Raw genomic sequence first — 17,176 nt, 5'->3', positions numbered from 1 at the left:
TTTAATTGAGATAATCTGCTTCGTTATTTTTTTATACGTACTCCCCTTTAAGGCCAATACCTTGCTTTAAGTTTCGTCCCTTCTGATTGGCTGCCCTTTGTAAACAGAAGCTTTGAATGGCAGGTGGGTGGGGCCAGTGTGCTGTAGGCCACAGGTATTACTTGTATATTCTGAATATGGCCATCACCATAGTAACAGTGTGTATGCATTGCAGAAGATTAATTAGCCTGCTTCCACCTTGATATGTTTGCAGAGCAACCTGTTGTGGCTGGATGGGTTTCTACAGTATCTGGGATTTGTTAACATAGGGCAGACGTATTATATTAACAATTGTGTTTGCAGTTACATGTCGAATTTGGTGAGAAAAGTTCAACAACAACATCAATAATAATAAGAATAAATGCCTCAAATCACTGAACTCAGTCTTTTGGTTTCCATTGCTTTGTAATCTTAGGAGAGAGTCTTCTTAAACAGGCTCGGTCAGGAGTTCAAGCTCGCTCAATAATTCATTGAGCAGTGTGCTGACTGGACAGCAGTCAGTAGGTGTTGCCTTCCGCTGCTCAGCAAGGGGCCATCACATTCCTCTGTTTACTACTTTTTCATGGCTCTCTGAACATCGTGTGATAATCGGGATGTAACATTTCTAGAAGTCACTGTGCCAGAAGTTGTCATACCGGTGCTGACCCTCCCCTCTCAGCTATTCCCGATTCCCCTAGTTCCCTATTTGGCCGTTTCGGTCTCCTTGTGGGCGGGTCGCATGCTTTTGTGGCTCACTCCCACTGTGACGTGCAGAGAGAAGTAGCTCCCCACACACTTACCGGGCCGAGGACTGATAAAGTGACTGAGCTGCTGTGTGCGGTCAGCAGAGAGACACCGTGACGAAGCTTTGAATTCTTTATTTATTGTGTGTGTGGAGTATTTATTTCTGTGAGAGATGAACGGAGTGACGAGAAGTCTGTGCACCTTTGAGGACATCAGAAGTCAAGAATATGGGGTAAGTTACTTATACATTAGCTTACGTGGATTTCTGTGTCTTTGTGCGTTTGCTGTACTTAACTGAAGAAGGTCTAATCAATGGATGACCCAACCAGAAATAAATCACGGTGGATAATTTCCTGTTCATTTATTGTAATTAATTAATTTACGTTATTTACTATTTCTTCAATTTTTCATTTTTTGTCTGTACTCTGCCCTCTGATTATGTGGCTTCACCTGCTTTAAATGGTGCATTTACTGTCCCTGGCTTTGAGGTATTAACCCCTCTTACCCACAGAGACAAGGTGGCAGCTCAGTATTAATCCAAATAACATCTGTGTCTGTCACAAGTACCTTCTGGACACATCATTTAAAGGCTTACAGTTACAGAGAGTGAAGGCAGCTCAGGAACTAAAGGCTGTGCTTGTGCAGTATGTGTGCCACCTGCCCATGTGAAGGTTTGATCACCAGGAATAATCAGCTCACTATGTGTGTGCTTTGCTGCAAACCTGTAAAGAAAGTAGTTCTAAGCTATACTTTACATCCCTTGAATGGGCTTTATTTGCTTGCGTGACAGCAAAAGCATTAATCATTTACCTCACCTGAAAAAACAAACTGTTGACCTGCGCTGTGGTTTATGAGGTTGCGGGGCAACATGATACCCTCCACCTTCCACCTCAGCGCTCCCCTGCTGAGCTCATATCAAATCATATTACAGAAACGTGTAAAACTTTCAAGACACACACGTTCATATTTGTTTAAAAATAACCCGAAGGTCGTCTAAATTCTTAATTTAATTAGATATTGTCTGACTGAGCTCGACGGGAAGGCAAATTATTTTACTTACAATGAATCAGACCCTTTGATGTGTATGAATGTATTAAAGTTCTATTAAATTCATTATTTTTTGTCCATTTGTGATGAAAATATATGGTTGGCACAAAGTCCCGCACCATTTGGGGACCCACTGATCTAGATCTTCTGTTGTGTAACTACAAAGCAGACACAAACGTCAACGTGTACAAAGGCCACTTACACACAACTGCTTAACAGCTCTCAGGAATGTGTTATGGGGCAATATACGAAACTTTATGTTTGTCCAGTCTTTGTTTTATCTAATCATACATGACATTTGAACATGAGGCTGATAGCACATTTGCATCAGCTTCACAGAGAACATAAATTTATCTTTAACAAAGTCAAATTCAGCAGTCAAATAGTCACCCACCTGCAGTATTTGCATCTGATATGGCTGTTCCTAGTTAAAAAAGCAGCCGAGGAACTTTCACCTCGGCGTACTGTAACGACTGCAGGGTGCTGACAGATTAGTTAATGACACAGTTATCAGTGACACGTCTGTAAGGATACAAGAGGAGGAGGAATGTGCCTGATGTAGCACAGAGAGGCCTTCAGCAGCTCATTTGTTAAGTATGTTTTCGGGAACTGGGATCATGTGATAAAAATAAAATAGAAGGAACAAGAAGCACTGACTCTGAAACAAAGAGTGCTCTAAGGTTAGTACTAGTCACCAGAAATCCCAGGGTTTTTTAATCTATTGTTTGAAACTGTAGCGCTTTCTCTTTCCTGCACAGCAGGATTTATCAAGGTATTATTTTCAGCTCGGGCAATGTTTAGAAGTGATGTCACAATTGCATGTTGTTGAACACATTCCCAGCGTCTCTTCTCATCATCAGTCATCTTAGTCAGGAGAGTCTGACATCACCAGCTGGGAATGGGCCAGACATGACTTATTGGCACATTTGTGTTGCGACATGATTGCAATATGCCCGCAAACACCTTTTTTACCTGCCACACAGAGCAGAAAAATGACTGATTATAGGGATTCTAGTGTCCTCTGTCACTGTGAACTCTGATCCTGGACTGCTTGTTTATCATCACCTGTTCAGGTTCTCACATGATGGCATTTCACGCAACAATCAGCTCCTCTGTCCTCTTTAAAATGGACTTAACCTAATTTAACCCATTAATTGGCGCAGCCTGCTGAGTCAGTGGGACAGTGACACCTTTTCACTGCCGCAGGAGCTACAGATGCATAAACTAGGGCTCAGCACTATAATTATCACCTAATCGTCCAGTAATGGTCTAAGATTAAATGATTAATTGAATAACAATCATCATAGCTTCTCAGCACAGTCCAAAATCCAAAAGTGGGTGTTTAATTTATTCTCTTATGTGACAAAGAAAAGCAGCCTCTCTGGAGGTTTGCAAGCACCAGGTTAGTCACATGAAGAAACCCTGAAACGATAAATAAGTTACCAGTTTAACTGTGCATCAGTCCTATTTTGATTAACTTTGATTCATCTCTGTGGTTTTGTGTAAAACTCCCTGTGCTTGCCAAAGCTGGGTGGAGCAGAATATAAAAGTGGTCATAAAATCCAGTTTCTATTACCGATAAGTTGGTGTTGAAGCTTCGAGCCGTAGTTTTGTTTACCTAATCTTTGATCACATAGTTCCCTGTGTTAGTGTTTGCTGTTCAGACAATCAGTTGTGTCAAGAGAGCATGTGATGCAGTAAGAGGTTTATTGGGTTACGCCTATTGAAATAAAGGTTTTCTATACAAATGTGTTTATATTCCCGTTTCCTTTATGCAAGAAAGACACTGAAACTCAATAACAGTGTGAACATTGTTACTAAACTACCTGAAAGCACACAGGAAGCACTGGCGGCCATGCTCGGATTGCACCTGTCGTTTTAAAGGCCGAGGTTTACGATGCAGTTGGACAAAAGATAAAGTGACACCTGTGCAGCGTGTGGGAAAGCAGTGCAAGAGAGGAGGAATGTCATTTAATTCAAAGACGTTTGTTCAAACACACACACATTAGAGGATGTTTCTTTTTGGGGAATGCAGGAAGTACACTTGTAGAGACAAGGGGATGCTTTACTATTAAAGGGCGCGATACCTGCTCCTACCTCTGTTCGGAAATATAAACTCTTTCCTCTTTAAGCGGGATCGATTTCTAAGGGACAAATCCAGAAACTCTGCATGTTTAACAGCAACATTCCTAAACTGCTAGTCAACCCTCAGTTACAGCCTCCTGATGCCAAAGTCTGAGATGAAAAGCATCCTCGTATCCTTTCAGCCTTTCTGCCTGCAGGTACCCCGTGATCTTTTGTGTCCATTGTCGTGCACCCAGCTGTGTGGACTCTGTGCGTAAAGCTCATTGTCATGTTTCTGCCATTATAAAGGCAGTGTGCACTTAACCTCGTATGTGTGTTTTTCTGCGTGTCAGTGGCCATGCGTGGGTCACTGTCTATAAGCTCATCCAACTGGTCCTTTTGTCCGTGTTCCCGGGAAGTGTAGTATTACAGGTTGTTGCTGAAGGTGGAAAGGACCGCATTTTTGTGTGTCCACGGACATAAAAGAGCAAACCAGCAGAGAGACTGAATAGCTCAGAGCTGGGATTAGTGGACTCTTTGTTTGGCTGTCTGTGGAAGTCCAGAAAAGTCGTGTAATGATGGATTCCTTCTTAACAACTATCCCACTGTTCCCCTTTCGTCCTCCCCCAGTCATGCACCCTGTTAGAGCTTACAGACATTTGCAATCTGAGAGGAGAACATGAAGAAAGAAAGGGGAGTTTTCTTCATTGTGGTTGGACCTCCACCAAGACTATTGCTCTATTTCCTTTTTTACATTCATTTTCTATTATTATGTCTCCTGAATATCAGTCCCACACGTCTCGCTGTCTGCCTTTTCCCTTTCACTGCATCCTGAAAAGATAACCAGCTAATCTAGCCCTAGACCTTCTCTAAACACAAAGCTTTTCTTTTACAGCAGCTTTTTATGGTGGCATGACGCAACACGAGCGAGTTCATTTCCCCTCGTCTGGTCAGAATCGAGACGCACTCTGCACATGAGACAGAGTCTCTGGACAGAAGCTGAGATTAGAAAGATTAGAATTGGTTATTTGTTTGTTTTTATTATCCATCATTGATACTTTTTTTTTTTTTTAAATGAGTTGCTTGGTAAGTGGCATTTCATCTACATTCAAAAATCACTTGAAGACAGGTGATTTTGCATTTCATTTATCTACACTTCCTTATAATTACGGGGGAGAACAGGGAAGGTTTTGGCTGAAACTACCAAGCTGAAGATCATGAAGCTTGTTGGGAGGGAAAGACCCATTAAAGTGTCAATCCAGACAAAATGCCTTAAAAACTGGCATTGACCTTAGTGGAGGATGGGCTCACTGGGTTCTCTTCTAGTTGTTGACCAAAACAGAAACAGCTGTTGATAAAGGAAATCGCACACGAATGTTCATTCTAGCCGCACTTTCACCGAGTTGTATTAAAGGCTCAGAGAACAACATGCATCTATAACTGACAGCAGGGCGAAGTCCATCCGCAGATGAAGATCGTGCGACTTGATCGCTGTTCTGTAACGCCAATTAAACTGACATTTAGGCGAGATTGCTGTGACACCGCCTAAAGCAGTGTCTATGAAAGGAAAAGCAAGGTAACAAAATGTAGGTAGGGCTGTTGTGGTGCATGATGAGCACCGAAAGAACACAAAGGAATAAACTATTAACGTACAAGTGGCTAAACATGACCAGACGCTCCCACTCAAACGCACCAGAGAGCAGGCACACACAGATATGTTCATTTTGTTTACGATTTAACCAATTATCTGATTACATGTAATATATCACCAGTTAATCTGATTGGAAGTATTACTCGTTCATACATTAGTTTCTGTTTAGAGTTGTTTGGCGGTGACTTGAGGAGGACACAGTGAATACCCACAGGAAAATGAACAGAACAAGTTGTGTTGGCTGGAACGAGTTATATAATGTCTCCGACCTCCTCCCAAACATCCGCATACTTGCATTAGCACAGACGCTGACTGGTCACTGTTTATTAGAGGCCGCCGTGTACTGGAAGACACACACGGAGTCCCGTCCTTGGGACTTTTATCCTGTGACTGAAAGAAAATATCTGTGCGTTTTGCTCGAGCGTTGATTCTGTGCATTGTTTTGCCTCCATCTTACTCCGCCCTCTTGTATTGTTAGTGTGCCAGACAGTTTATGGCTACTGTGAGGTTATGTTGCCATGGAAATATTCCGTCTTGCTTGACATTACATTTGCTGAGTACTTTCCCAGAAATCCAGCCACTGTCTCCAGTTGGCTGCGAGCATCTGGAGGGTTTCCGCCTAAGTCCCTCTGACGTCTGTAGCAATTGGTTTAAATCAAACAATCTGTCCCTGTGCAGCAGGGAGAAAACTTTTTCTTTCGTTCTGATGCTCCTATAGCACACTTTCTTACTGGATACTCCCCCACCCCACTGTCCCTCCTTCTCTGTTTCACTCTTTGAGTATGACTCAGTCTCTCCTCCTCCTCTTTTTTTTTTTCCCCCCTCTCCTCCTCAAAATAGTCCCCAATCAGCCTCTCCATCACATAACCGTCTCTTTGTGGCTTCACTTCATCAACCTCTTACTTTCGCTGCCTTTTTTAGGAGGGGTGTAGGCGGCTGCGGCTCACACTTCACGACCAGAACCAGGCGGCGGCTCGGAGCACAGAGCAGCACAGGGACAAGGTAAGCACGTCCTGTACCTGATAACTTCTGACCACCAGAAGGGAGAACAGAGCAGATCCTGGGCATTAGATCAGCAGCAGATGGAGCGTGTTTGGAGTTTAGAGTTTTAAAATACGAGTCTTTGATATTTGAATAGATTTGTCACCTATTAGGCTAAACTGAGAGAATTGATTTTAAAATGTTAACGGATGAGAAAAGAAGTGCTGAAGGTTTGTTCACCCCATTTTTGGATCTGAAGGTTCAGACAGTTGCTTAATCTTCTCTGCGATCCTCAGTAATTAGCTCAGAACAGCTGCGCTTTCAAAAAAGGAAAAAGAAAAGACACCAGCCGCGTAAGAAGATGCCATCAGCTTTTCATTAGTGGGGTTCCCACACTCAGTGTCTCAAAACAACCATTGTTATACCAATACCAGTGGGACCACCAGCACAGTTGCATAACGTGTCTCCACCTTTATCTGCATGCCCCCCCCCTCGCTCTCTCACTCCCTCTCTGCGTTTTGGCCAGATGTTTATGGGTTAGTCTCCATAGTAATTAGTGCTCAACGTCTGGCTCCTGATTGCAGAGGCTCTCGGTCTTTCACACCCACGCAGGAAGAAATTTTTCATTTTTGCCTGTTAACAGTTTAATTTGACCAAGCATGCAGACGGTCCTGGCAAAAAGCTTTGTATTAATTATCAGTCAGATTCATTCCTGCCAGTTCTCACGAATCCTGTGTTGCAGCATTGATTGTAAATATGACCAAACCCTTTCTGGATCATCTGCATTTAGTTTGACATTTTATTTAGAAATTTATCACACCCATCTATTCACGCAAAAACCCAATTGTGAACTCCTCTTATGTCTGCTAATCTCCAGCCAATCGGACGAGCTTTTGCACTGGTGCAGCCAGCCAACGAGAGGACTGCTTTGACCTCTGAACCAGTCAAATCCACAGAGGAGCAGGTAGAAATCATCAAGGTAGGCTTCTTTGTATTTTCTTTGTTTGTGTTTTTTTTTGTTTTTTTTCTTCTGTTGGTTTTAAACCAGTATATACATTCATGTATGTCCTTGTTTCAGGTGTATCTAGAGGCCCGCAAAAAAGAGCAGCAGAAACACCAAGAGAGCCTGAAGATGCTGTCAGATGAAGTTTCACAGATACAGGAGGTCAGTGTCTGGACAGCATCTATCTGGCTGTTTCACTAACACACAAATGCACACAGTAACTCTACAGTCTGTCGTCCCTGTTTTATAACTTATGTAAGAATTTGCATCTTGTAAAATCATCCTCACTCATACGCCTCTTTTCTCTCGTGATTCCCTTCAGCTCCCGACTTTCCTGTGTTGGTTATTTGCTCAAGTAGAAAACATACATGTTCAGATAATATCTTAATTTATAACAATATCTTTTTTGTGTGTTTGTGTCACACAGGTGAGATACTGCCTGAAGACTCTGAGGGAGCAGATGGCAGCCAAAAACAAGGTAAGCCATTGTTAGCCTTGCATCCTGAGCTCTTGATGGCATTTCCTTTAGCTCTCCCCTCACTGTCTTTAACATTTTACATCTGCACTTCCTCCTTTTATCTGTCCAGCCGCACACAAATGGGTGGAAGGTTGGAATCCCCTTCAGAAAGAGCACTTCATCCACTAAACCAGGAGCTAAAGATGACGGGCAGGTGAGCAAACACACGTATGCACATCATAGCTTCAGTCCTGTGGTGTCTTGTTGTTTTTTTTTTCCCACGGGCTATCTGCGTCAGTTTGCGTTTTCTATAAGATTCCTGTAAAGCGATCACCTCCCGGAGGCTCACAGATAGAATGTGGTGTCATCATGGGGGGAAAAAGAGGATTAAAATGGCAGACAAAAAGCAGCTACGTTTACAGCACCCCAGGGTGTAAGAAAATGCGCGGAAGAGCTGTTCCGGCACACTATGTACCGCTGCCTGCGTGTGTTATTGTTTTCAGGCCCCCTTCATTCCACGCATGCTTCATCCTCGCTGACTCTAAGCCAGACATTTGTCGCATCCTCTTGTTGTGCATGTCAGCAGTGTTTTGCAGACACACACAACAAAGAAGCTGACACTGTTGCGTTTGGTTTTTACTGTTTTTGCGCCACTTATAGCAACATTTGTGACTCACATGACACCTTACTCGCTCTAAGTGTGGGAGGCACAAATAGGAGGGAAACGCAGGTCATGTTCCAGCTGCACCACTGACGCACGTGGACACGCCTGTTTTCTTTATAGCGGCAACACCCACAGAGCTCTTACGAGACTCGGCCATCATTGTATTGATTACATCATTCTAAAAACATCTGAGTACTATTAGGGTAATCCAGCGCTTTATTTTCTGTTAGGATGTGGATGACGAAGCAGAGAGAAGCAAGCTGAGAGAAGTCAGTAAGCGCTTGTATGCACAGATGCAGGAAGCAGAAAAGAAACACCTGGAGGAGAAAGAGAGACTGCAGGTAACCTACACTGGCTTTGCATTCATCGTGCATATTACATACAAAGTAAACACATACATATTTATATAATTTGCATGAAAGCGATATTTAGAACAAAACTTTTTGACCAATCCAGGCTGAAGGCAGCAGGCTTAGAGAGCATCTGAGTGACCAGGAGGAGAAGCTGAGGAGTACAGAAGAAGCCAATGAGAAGAAAGACCAGCGCATCGATGAGCTTCAGAGGCTGCTGGGAGGAATGGAGCAGGAGAGCGCCACGTTGCGGGAGGCCATCCGCAACCGTGAAGATGAACTGCGGGAACTGCGAAAGATCAGAGAGGAGGGCCACAAAGGGGCGGAAAGGTCAGCTAATAAGAACACACACACACATATAAGTGTTAAACTCTCCACTTATCAATTATCTGTCAATAGCGTGTTCAATAGCGTGCTGTAACATACTGTGTGTGTTTTTAGGACTGAGCAGTTGGAGAAGGAGGTGGCCATACTCAAAGAAAAGATCCACCATCTGGATGACATGCTGAAAAGCCAACAGAGGAAAGTCAGACACATGATCGAGCAGGTGGGATGAGCATGTGTGGCTCTATAAAGCAAATACATTGTCTCCGTCTTCTTTGCGTAGGGATCGCTCACTGTCTGTCTCCATGTTTGCTCGTCTTTAGCTCCAGAACTCTCGCATGGTGATCCAGGAGCGGGACCGCGTGATCAAAGAGCTGGAGGAGAAAGTGGCATTTTTGGAGGCTGAGGTGAGGACAGCTTCTTCTGTAAGAAAATATGTCTGAGGAATTTAAATTGAAGGGTCAGGGTAAAACGTAGACCAGCCTCTGCAATTAGAGAGAAGACGAAAGGAGAAAAGCTGAAGCCAGTGTCTGTTCTGTGATTATAATTTGCACCCTTTGAAATCTCCCTGTGTTTGCAGAACCGAGAAATGCACGACCAGGTGGACTACTTTCTGGGAGGACAAAGGTCAAATTCCTACCTTTCATCAGAACGCAACGCCCAGATTGTCTACAGGTGACTTATTTTGCCAGCGCTCTTCCAATATATTACCTATAAACAACACATTTAGGTGCGTTAAATGCTGTTTTCCACCTAAAAAATAATTTATCCTCCTCTCATCACTACAGCAAACCAATCAAGCTGTCCACCTCATCCAACAAACCGCTTCCTTTCATCAAAGTCATCGAGATCAAGTCATGAACCAGCTGGGCAGATGAATTAATCAGTTACTGCTGAGAAGGGCTCAGAAGCACCAACTGCCTGTTCGATGTCGACTGAAGTGAACGGTTCCGATGTGCGTGCTGAACATCAGAGACCACAACTACCAAACCAAACAATATTGAAGGAAAAAAGGGGGTGGGAGGGGTTTATCAGCACACATACAAACACACACACACACACACACACACACACTTGCGTGTCTGCGCATATGCATAAAGAATGTCCGCTTTAATGTAGCTGCATTAGAGAGAGCGATGTGTGTCTAAGTTTACGTGTAGTACTGCAAACTGTATGCAAGTGTTTTTGCTTGCCCTGCTTTAAGTTTCTAATGATGATTAACTCAAAGAGCAGGGGGTAATAATTCCTAACAACATTATAAAATTCACATACAGCAATGCAGCGCCAATAAACTGTAGCTAACGCCACCGTCAGGACACACGATGTGAAGAATCATTAACACGTTTATCTGAATTGTGTCTTTGTCTTCGTTGCTGACTCCTCCGTGACTCCGCTCCCTTTCTGTGTGAGCGGTGTAATGCTTTAGAGTGTAAATACTGACTGTAGCCTCTATAAGGGCGACACCCTGTGATTATTTTTATGGGCTATTTATTTTTTTTCTCTGAGCTGTTTGTAAGTAAATATATGGTTGTCAAGCCTCCAACGAAAAGTATGGCACTTTATGAAACTGTGAGGAGGAAAGAAAAATGAAGATGTTTGGGAAGTCAGACACGTGAGAGGCGTCCTTTTTCTTAATATTTCTTGTAAAGCATTTCAGTCACTGCGCAGACAGTCACCTTCTTGTTGTACATATCAATGTGATTTTGATGTTTTGATTTCTACCTAACAGCTTTTTCCTCTATATTTATTAATGTTAAATGAAATGCCTAGAGACATTGTTTAATAGAGAAGCTTTTGTACGAAGTACCTGTTAATCTGCTATCTGTGTTTGTTTTAGAATAAAATAACTGAAAATCAATGAGTTTCCTTTCAGTTCTTACGCAGAGAGCACAAGTGAAATAAGGTGACGCGGGCTCCTTCTGCTGGACGCTAGTTGCATTACAAAATGATATAATGATACACTTTATTAGGTACATCAACTACTCATTAGCGCATACATTTAATTTAAATAATTTAGCAATGCAGTACATCTAGGCATGTGAATGCATGGTCAATATAACCTGATGAAATCCAATTGTTTATTCACGACAGCATAACTATTAGTTTTGTGTGTGCAGCCAACAAATCTGCAGCAATTGTGTGATACTATCATGTCAATATGGACGCCAGCACCTTGTGGAATTTATGCCACGAAGACTTTAAAGGCAGCAGAAGGGGAAAGAGGGTCTAACACAGTACTATCACGGTGTGCCTAATACAGCTAGTTTCAGCTGCCCTCTTTGCCACAAGGGGTCGCCACAGTGGGTAGGTTTGCAAGTTTGATTTTGCAGTTTTTCTTGTCAAAGAAAATTCCCAATGACTCAAGAATCAACTGTATGTCACAGTTTTATTTGGATGGTAAATTGTATAGTAGGCACCACATAAAATAAATTATTCAGGCATTAAAATGCCTCCCTGGGAAACCATAAAAGCAGATGAAAATGAAACGCAGCTCTCATATCAGTATACCATTAAGAGTCAAGGAACAGAGTTCCCATAATGCAATACCCCACATTTAAAATACATCAATACACTGAAATACTGTTAATTCACATTGCACTGAGATAACTGATTTTTTTAAAAATGCACTTATTAATCACAGTTCCTGAAAACAAGTAGCACTATGGCTTCTGTAAAAAAAATGATCAAGACTTAAAAAAAACAAATCAACAAAACAAGTTGTCAAATTCACTGCAACAAAAGACAGCAAAGATGTACGTGTAAACATAAGTGACATCAACAGCAGATTTCTTTCTCACTAAGCAACAATGAATGCTGGTTTTCTCTGAAAATGTAACTATTAACATTTTAAAACAGTTGGTTATTTTCAGCAAGTCTGCATAGGTGTTTACATTGTGCAATAAATACTGATTGTCTTATGCTGTTGCATAGCCTAATAGCTCTGGATTTGTTTTGGTCAAATCAAACCTACTTACTATAGTCGGTTAGAGTCATTCTACCCACGCATATAGCACGCATACATGCAATAATACATACATGCAATAATATGCATAAGCTACACTTAGGTAAAGGGCACTGTAACAGTAATCTGATATGCACTACAGTGTAAACAAGGCAATACATGTTAGAGTATGAAGGCAGTGTTTTTGTCTTTTCACTCTGAGACTTCAGGCTCCGTAATCACTGGCAGTGCTGCCTTGTCCTTGACTTTCTGTTGGACGGGCTCATTTTCAGAGTGTACTGTCTAAAGTGTTGTAGTTGTCTTTGAAGTTCTTCAGCTCCAGGAAGTGTCTGGACCTCTTGCTGCGCTGCTGCATTGTAGATGAGAGGTAGGTGGGTTGGGTCGGAGAGGGAGAGGAGGTGCTTGCAGGTTCTGTGGTGCCGGTCAGGTCTCTGGCTGCAGACTGATGGTGCTGATTTAAAGTGCTGCTGCTCTGAGACTTCACTCTGAAACAATACAAGGAGAACCAATTGTTCCCGCTGCCTTATTAACATTCCATGCTGGGATTAAAGGAAAAGCTGTAAGGGAGCAGCGTGAGGATTGGCTGTGTTTTCTTACATGGAGGCCAGTTTTGTTAGGGCTTCCTGGTACTTCAAGAATTCTGCTTCACCAAAAGCCTGAAGATAAAAGCAGGAAAACATCAAGATCAGTGATTTGTTACTGAAACCAGAATAAAATCTTTAAGTGCCCTAAAGATTTGTCAAATTTTTACTGCTGTGCTGGGCAATACGGAGAAAACTTAAATCATATGGATAATATAGCTTTATACCTTGGGCTACACAGTATGTTACAAAAAGCACTACTATTAAAGACCCCATACATTTTTTATTTCAGAAAAAGCACAAGAATTAGCAAACAAAATGACATCAAGTGCATCGGAACTACAACACAAACTGGGAGCCCACTGGAAGGTCAATATGGAACTGTTTGTTCATGTGATGATGATGATGATGATGATGATATACACTCACCAGGCAGTTTATTGGGTACATCCATTCAGCTACATGTCAACACAACTCTCATCATCAAATTACATGGCAGAAACTCTAATTATGTACCCACATGACTATCTGTAGGTTTTACAGAGAATCGTCTGAAAAAGAGAAAATATCTAGAGAGCGGCAGTTCTCTGAGCAAATTATGTCAGAGGAGAACTCAAATAAGCTGTTGTTACAAGCCAAAGTATGCAGAGAAGCATCTCTGAAAGCAAAACACGTTGAACTGTCAAGCAGAAAACCGGATTGGGTCTCCCTGCTGTCAGCTAAGAACAGGAAACTGAGACTACAACTCCCACATGCTCATTAATATCGGAAAACAGAACATGAAATGTTGCCTGGTCTGCTAAGTCTCTGTTTGTCCTGTGACATTTGAATAGCAGGGTTAGAACGTGCTGTAACGGATGTGCAGCCAACAAATCTGCAGCAACTCTGTGATGCTATTGTGTCAAACTGGACCAAAGTCTCTGAGGAATGTTTCCAGCACCTTGTTGAATCTGAGCCATAAAGAACTAATGATGCAGTTCTGAAGACAAAGGGGGTCCAACCTGGTACTTGAGTCAGTGAGTAAATAAGAGAGGACTGAGCTGTGGACCGTCTGAGAAAATGCTGACCTCTGCCCCATGACGAGCTTTATTGTAGCCATCTAGCACCGTGTCGATGACAGAGCTCTGGTTTTCTCTGAATATGCAGTGGGAATTTCGTAGCTGCAGAAGCCAGGTCCGAAATCTTTTTCCAGTAACAGCGGTGGACGTTCCTCCAAGTTCACGAAAAGGAAAATCTAATGACAAACAGTTGAAGATGTTGCTGTAGCAGTCAGGAGGATTTAATCTGGATTCATGGCAAAACAAAACAAACTGTAACAGAAAAGCTTACCGGCATCTCTGATGGCATCAAGTGCTTTCATTCTATACAAATAGTCACAGGAACCTGGAACATGTGCACACACACAGACTACTTAGTGCACGGGCATGGAAACTATTTATATGAATAGCTTCAGGAGTGGTGCGTGTTATGTGTGTGTTTGTTTGCTCCTCTTACCAGACTGTTCTCTCTGCATTAACCGGTCATCATCTGGAGACAGCAGACGAGGCTCAAAGTGGATTTTCTGGACCAGGTTCAGCTTGGCATCAATTTCTTGTCTCAGCTCCTGGAACAAAGACACAATTCTTCAGCACAAACACAAAAAACATCAGAACACACTTGCATTATAATAGTGTGCGTTTAACCTTTGGTGCGTTGTGGCCAAGGAGTACATGTGGTCCTCTTCGAGACTTCATGGCAAGTCGCATAATTTGTCTTTTGACAAAGATGAACAGCAAGACAAAAATCTGAAAGAAAGTTAAATGCTAGATGGATGTCTGAGTTTCCCTTTTTTAAAAAACATTATTTCCATGGCCAAGCAGCTCCTGTAGGTGGCACTGTTTTTTTGTCCATATAGTGTAAATAAATGCAAGTCCTAGGGTTAAATGTGTCTTTGTTTCATTGTTTTGTTGTGTAGCGGCTAAAATGAGGGTAAATGGCAGCATATTCTTTAGAACTAAACAGAAATGAGACCGAAATATTTGGTTTGGACCAATATCGAGAATATCAATATCAAGAACCAGTTTTCTACAATAACCCGTTCTCGATTAATGACCCAGTAGTCCAACTCCTTGAAATTGTTAGTCTGCCTGCCTATCACTCCCTCTTACCGGTTCCACTTGCACTTGTGCTGCAATCAGGTGATTTCATTTCATGTGTTTGAAGAGGACAATAATGGCACAGTCTGCAGCGTGGATATGGTTTGTACTGGTTTTTATCTTAACCTCTACATCAGTGACCTTCTACAAGTGGCTCATGTCAGTAATATGCAAATGTATGCAGATGATACTGTCACATATACACATGCAAAAACTGCAAAGCTTTTGGCGAGTAAATTGACAATTGCAATGCTCATGGAGGGGTTTGACAAGTCCTGTCTTACTCTTAATACAAGTAAGAATAAAGGAAGGTCTTTTCAGACCAGAAACTTTCACTAAGGGTTAGAAGATTGAAATTGTGAGTGAGTTTGAATATCTGGGTATGATTTAAATTTCAGTTTTAAGTCTAATATAAAGCAATTGATCAAAACTATTACATATAATCTGATAAAGCCTGAGGGACATTAGAGTCTGCCTCTCAGTAGAAGCTGGTAAGACTTTCATGCATGCCATGATTCTTTGTCATATGTTAAACTATATGTTAGAAACAAGCTTGGGAAACAGTCACTAAACCACTGAAGGGACAGCTGATGCAGATTAGCTTTAAGATATTTCTGGAACAATGCATCACATGGTAACATGTATGTTAATATTGTACATGGTGCCTTTTCAAATAAAATCGGTTAAAAAAAAAGACCTCTCAGGTCATCAGGTGCATATCTTTTAAATGTCCCCAGAATTAGATCTAAGTGTGCTGAGAACATGAGGGTACTTTCAGTTACTACCACGCTGTTCTTTGGAACAAGCTGCCTGCTGATCTGAGGTGAATGACATCCGTGCATACAGTCAACAACAGACACAAAATCTTTTTGTGTCTGTTTTGTGTGTGAGTGTGTGCATGCACATGTACATTAACTTGTATTTTACTTCATTGTAAACGTTTATTTTGCTGTTTTCACTGCCTTAAGACATCTTAAACCGACATATGTTTTTATGTTTAACTTAAACATGCTATATAAATTAAATTCCATCAACATGAGTCATGCCTGGGCCCTGCAGTATGCTCCATTGGTTAATTGTGGTTTTATAAATAAATTGTTTTGTTTGTTTTTTGTTGTCTTCATTTCTTTGCCACAGTCCCTGAGCCAGGTTGTGACACCTCCAAAGGGTAAATGTTGTCATTCATCACTCTAAATCCTTAAATCACACAGTGTAGTGTCGACATTTTGTAAACATTACAATAATTATGAATGTTATTATGATTAATCGCCCAACTACAGGCACCAGAGGAGAAATTGGGCTGCAGTGATATTTATTAAACAGATTTTACACACTATTAGTACCTTTCAGTGGAGTACACCATAGTTGAGGGATCCAGGTGTTCAAACTTGTAATAACAGCTTTATTTGCGTTTAATAGCAGATTATCAAGTAGAAATGAGTCTTTGGATAAAGTATCAACCACTACAAGCCTCTGATGAGGAATGAGGCACCTGTCCAAGCATCGCGATTACCTCTGTAACCCGGGACTGTGTTCATTGTTTCGGTTTGGATTAAACCAGCACAAACAACGTTAAACAAACTCACCAGACTGCCATAGGCCATCACAAGCACCACGTTAATTCTCGAAGGAAGCGAGTCGTTAAACATTTTGAAGATCTGCCGGTTTTCTTTTTACTTTGTTGTTATTTTAACTGAACTAACTGGATAAATGTCGATTCAAAGTGCGTCCTGTGCCCGGTACGTGTCTCATTTAAGAAGGCGTTTTCAAACCGCAAGCAGCCAACATTAAAGGAACAAAAGACAAAAACGGGGAAGTTGAGCGGACTAAAGTGCTTGTTGCTACATTTCGCTGCCTGATTTGTTGACTTCCGCGGTAGTCACGTGACCGGTACGGACAGGGGTGACGTCAGGTCTGACGCTGCCCCTATGTGCATGTATTTATTTATTTTAACTATATATTTACGGATGCTACTTTACTGCAATGACCGTATAACAGAGTCATTGCTTCACACATGTAAATAGGAGAAAAAACCGCCCAAGTTCTTGTTTTATAATAAAGGAGGTTCAGCAATGTGTTTCTATTTTTCTTCCTCAAAAACAAAAACTTATAAGACTGGATATTTAAAGTCTTTATTTTCATCTTCTCCCCTTTTTCTCTGTCCTCTCCTGTTTGAAAAAATACCCTCTTCTTTG

The 17,176-nt window shown here is 41.7% G+C and overlaps 2 protein-coding genes across 2 annotated transcripts; one reads left to right on the top strand and one right to left on the bottom strand.

Annotated features, from left to right (window-relative positions):
* The first annotated feature begins 814 nt into the window (after positions 1–814).
* On the top strand, positions 815–11,161 carry tuft1a (tuftelin 1a). Its single transcript, XM_004541291.5, has 12 exons — positions 815–994; positions 6,446–6,526; positions 7,383–7,484; positions 7,584–7,670; positions 7,936–7,986; positions 8,096–8,179; positions 8,860–8,970; positions 9,086–9,309; positions 9,421–9,526; positions 9,627–9,710; positions 9,884–9,978; positions 10,092–11,161. Exons 1-12 carry the CDS (start codon positions 935–937, stop codon positions 10,162–10,164), a joined length of 1,158 nt encoding a protein of 385 aa, XP_004541348.2. The 5' UTR covers positions 815–934; the 3' UTR covers positions 10,165–11,161.
* A 509-nt stretch (positions 11,162–11,670) lies between these two features.
* On the bottom strand, positions 11,671–16,863 carry ltap1 (lipid transport auxiliary protein 1). The gene is made up of 7 exons (XM_004541292.4): positions 16,568–16,863; positions 14,529–14,630; positions 14,341–14,449; positions 14,176–14,229; positions 13,914–14,080; positions 12,863–12,921; positions 11,671–12,750 (listed from the first exon to the last, which is right to left on the bottom strand). The coding sequence occupies exons 1-7, from the start codon at positions 16,628–16,630 to the stop codon at positions 12,534–12,536; spliced, it is 771 nt and encodes a 256-aa protein (XP_004541349.1). The 5' UTR covers positions 16,631–16,863; the 3' UTR covers positions 11,671–12,533.
* Positions 16,864–17,176: the final 313 nt, after the last annotated feature.

Source organism: Maylandia zebra, linkage group LG11 (assembly GCF_041146795.1).
Source record: "Maylandia zebra isolate NMK-2024a linkage group LG11, Mzebra_GT3a, whole genome shotgun sequence".
Taxonomy (NCBI): domain Eukaryota; kingdom Metazoa; phylum Chordata; class Actinopteri; order Cichliformes; family Cichlidae; genus Maylandia; species Maylandia zebra.
Note: the sequence above shows the minus strand (reverse complement) of the source record. Positions and strands in the feature narration are given on the sequence as shown.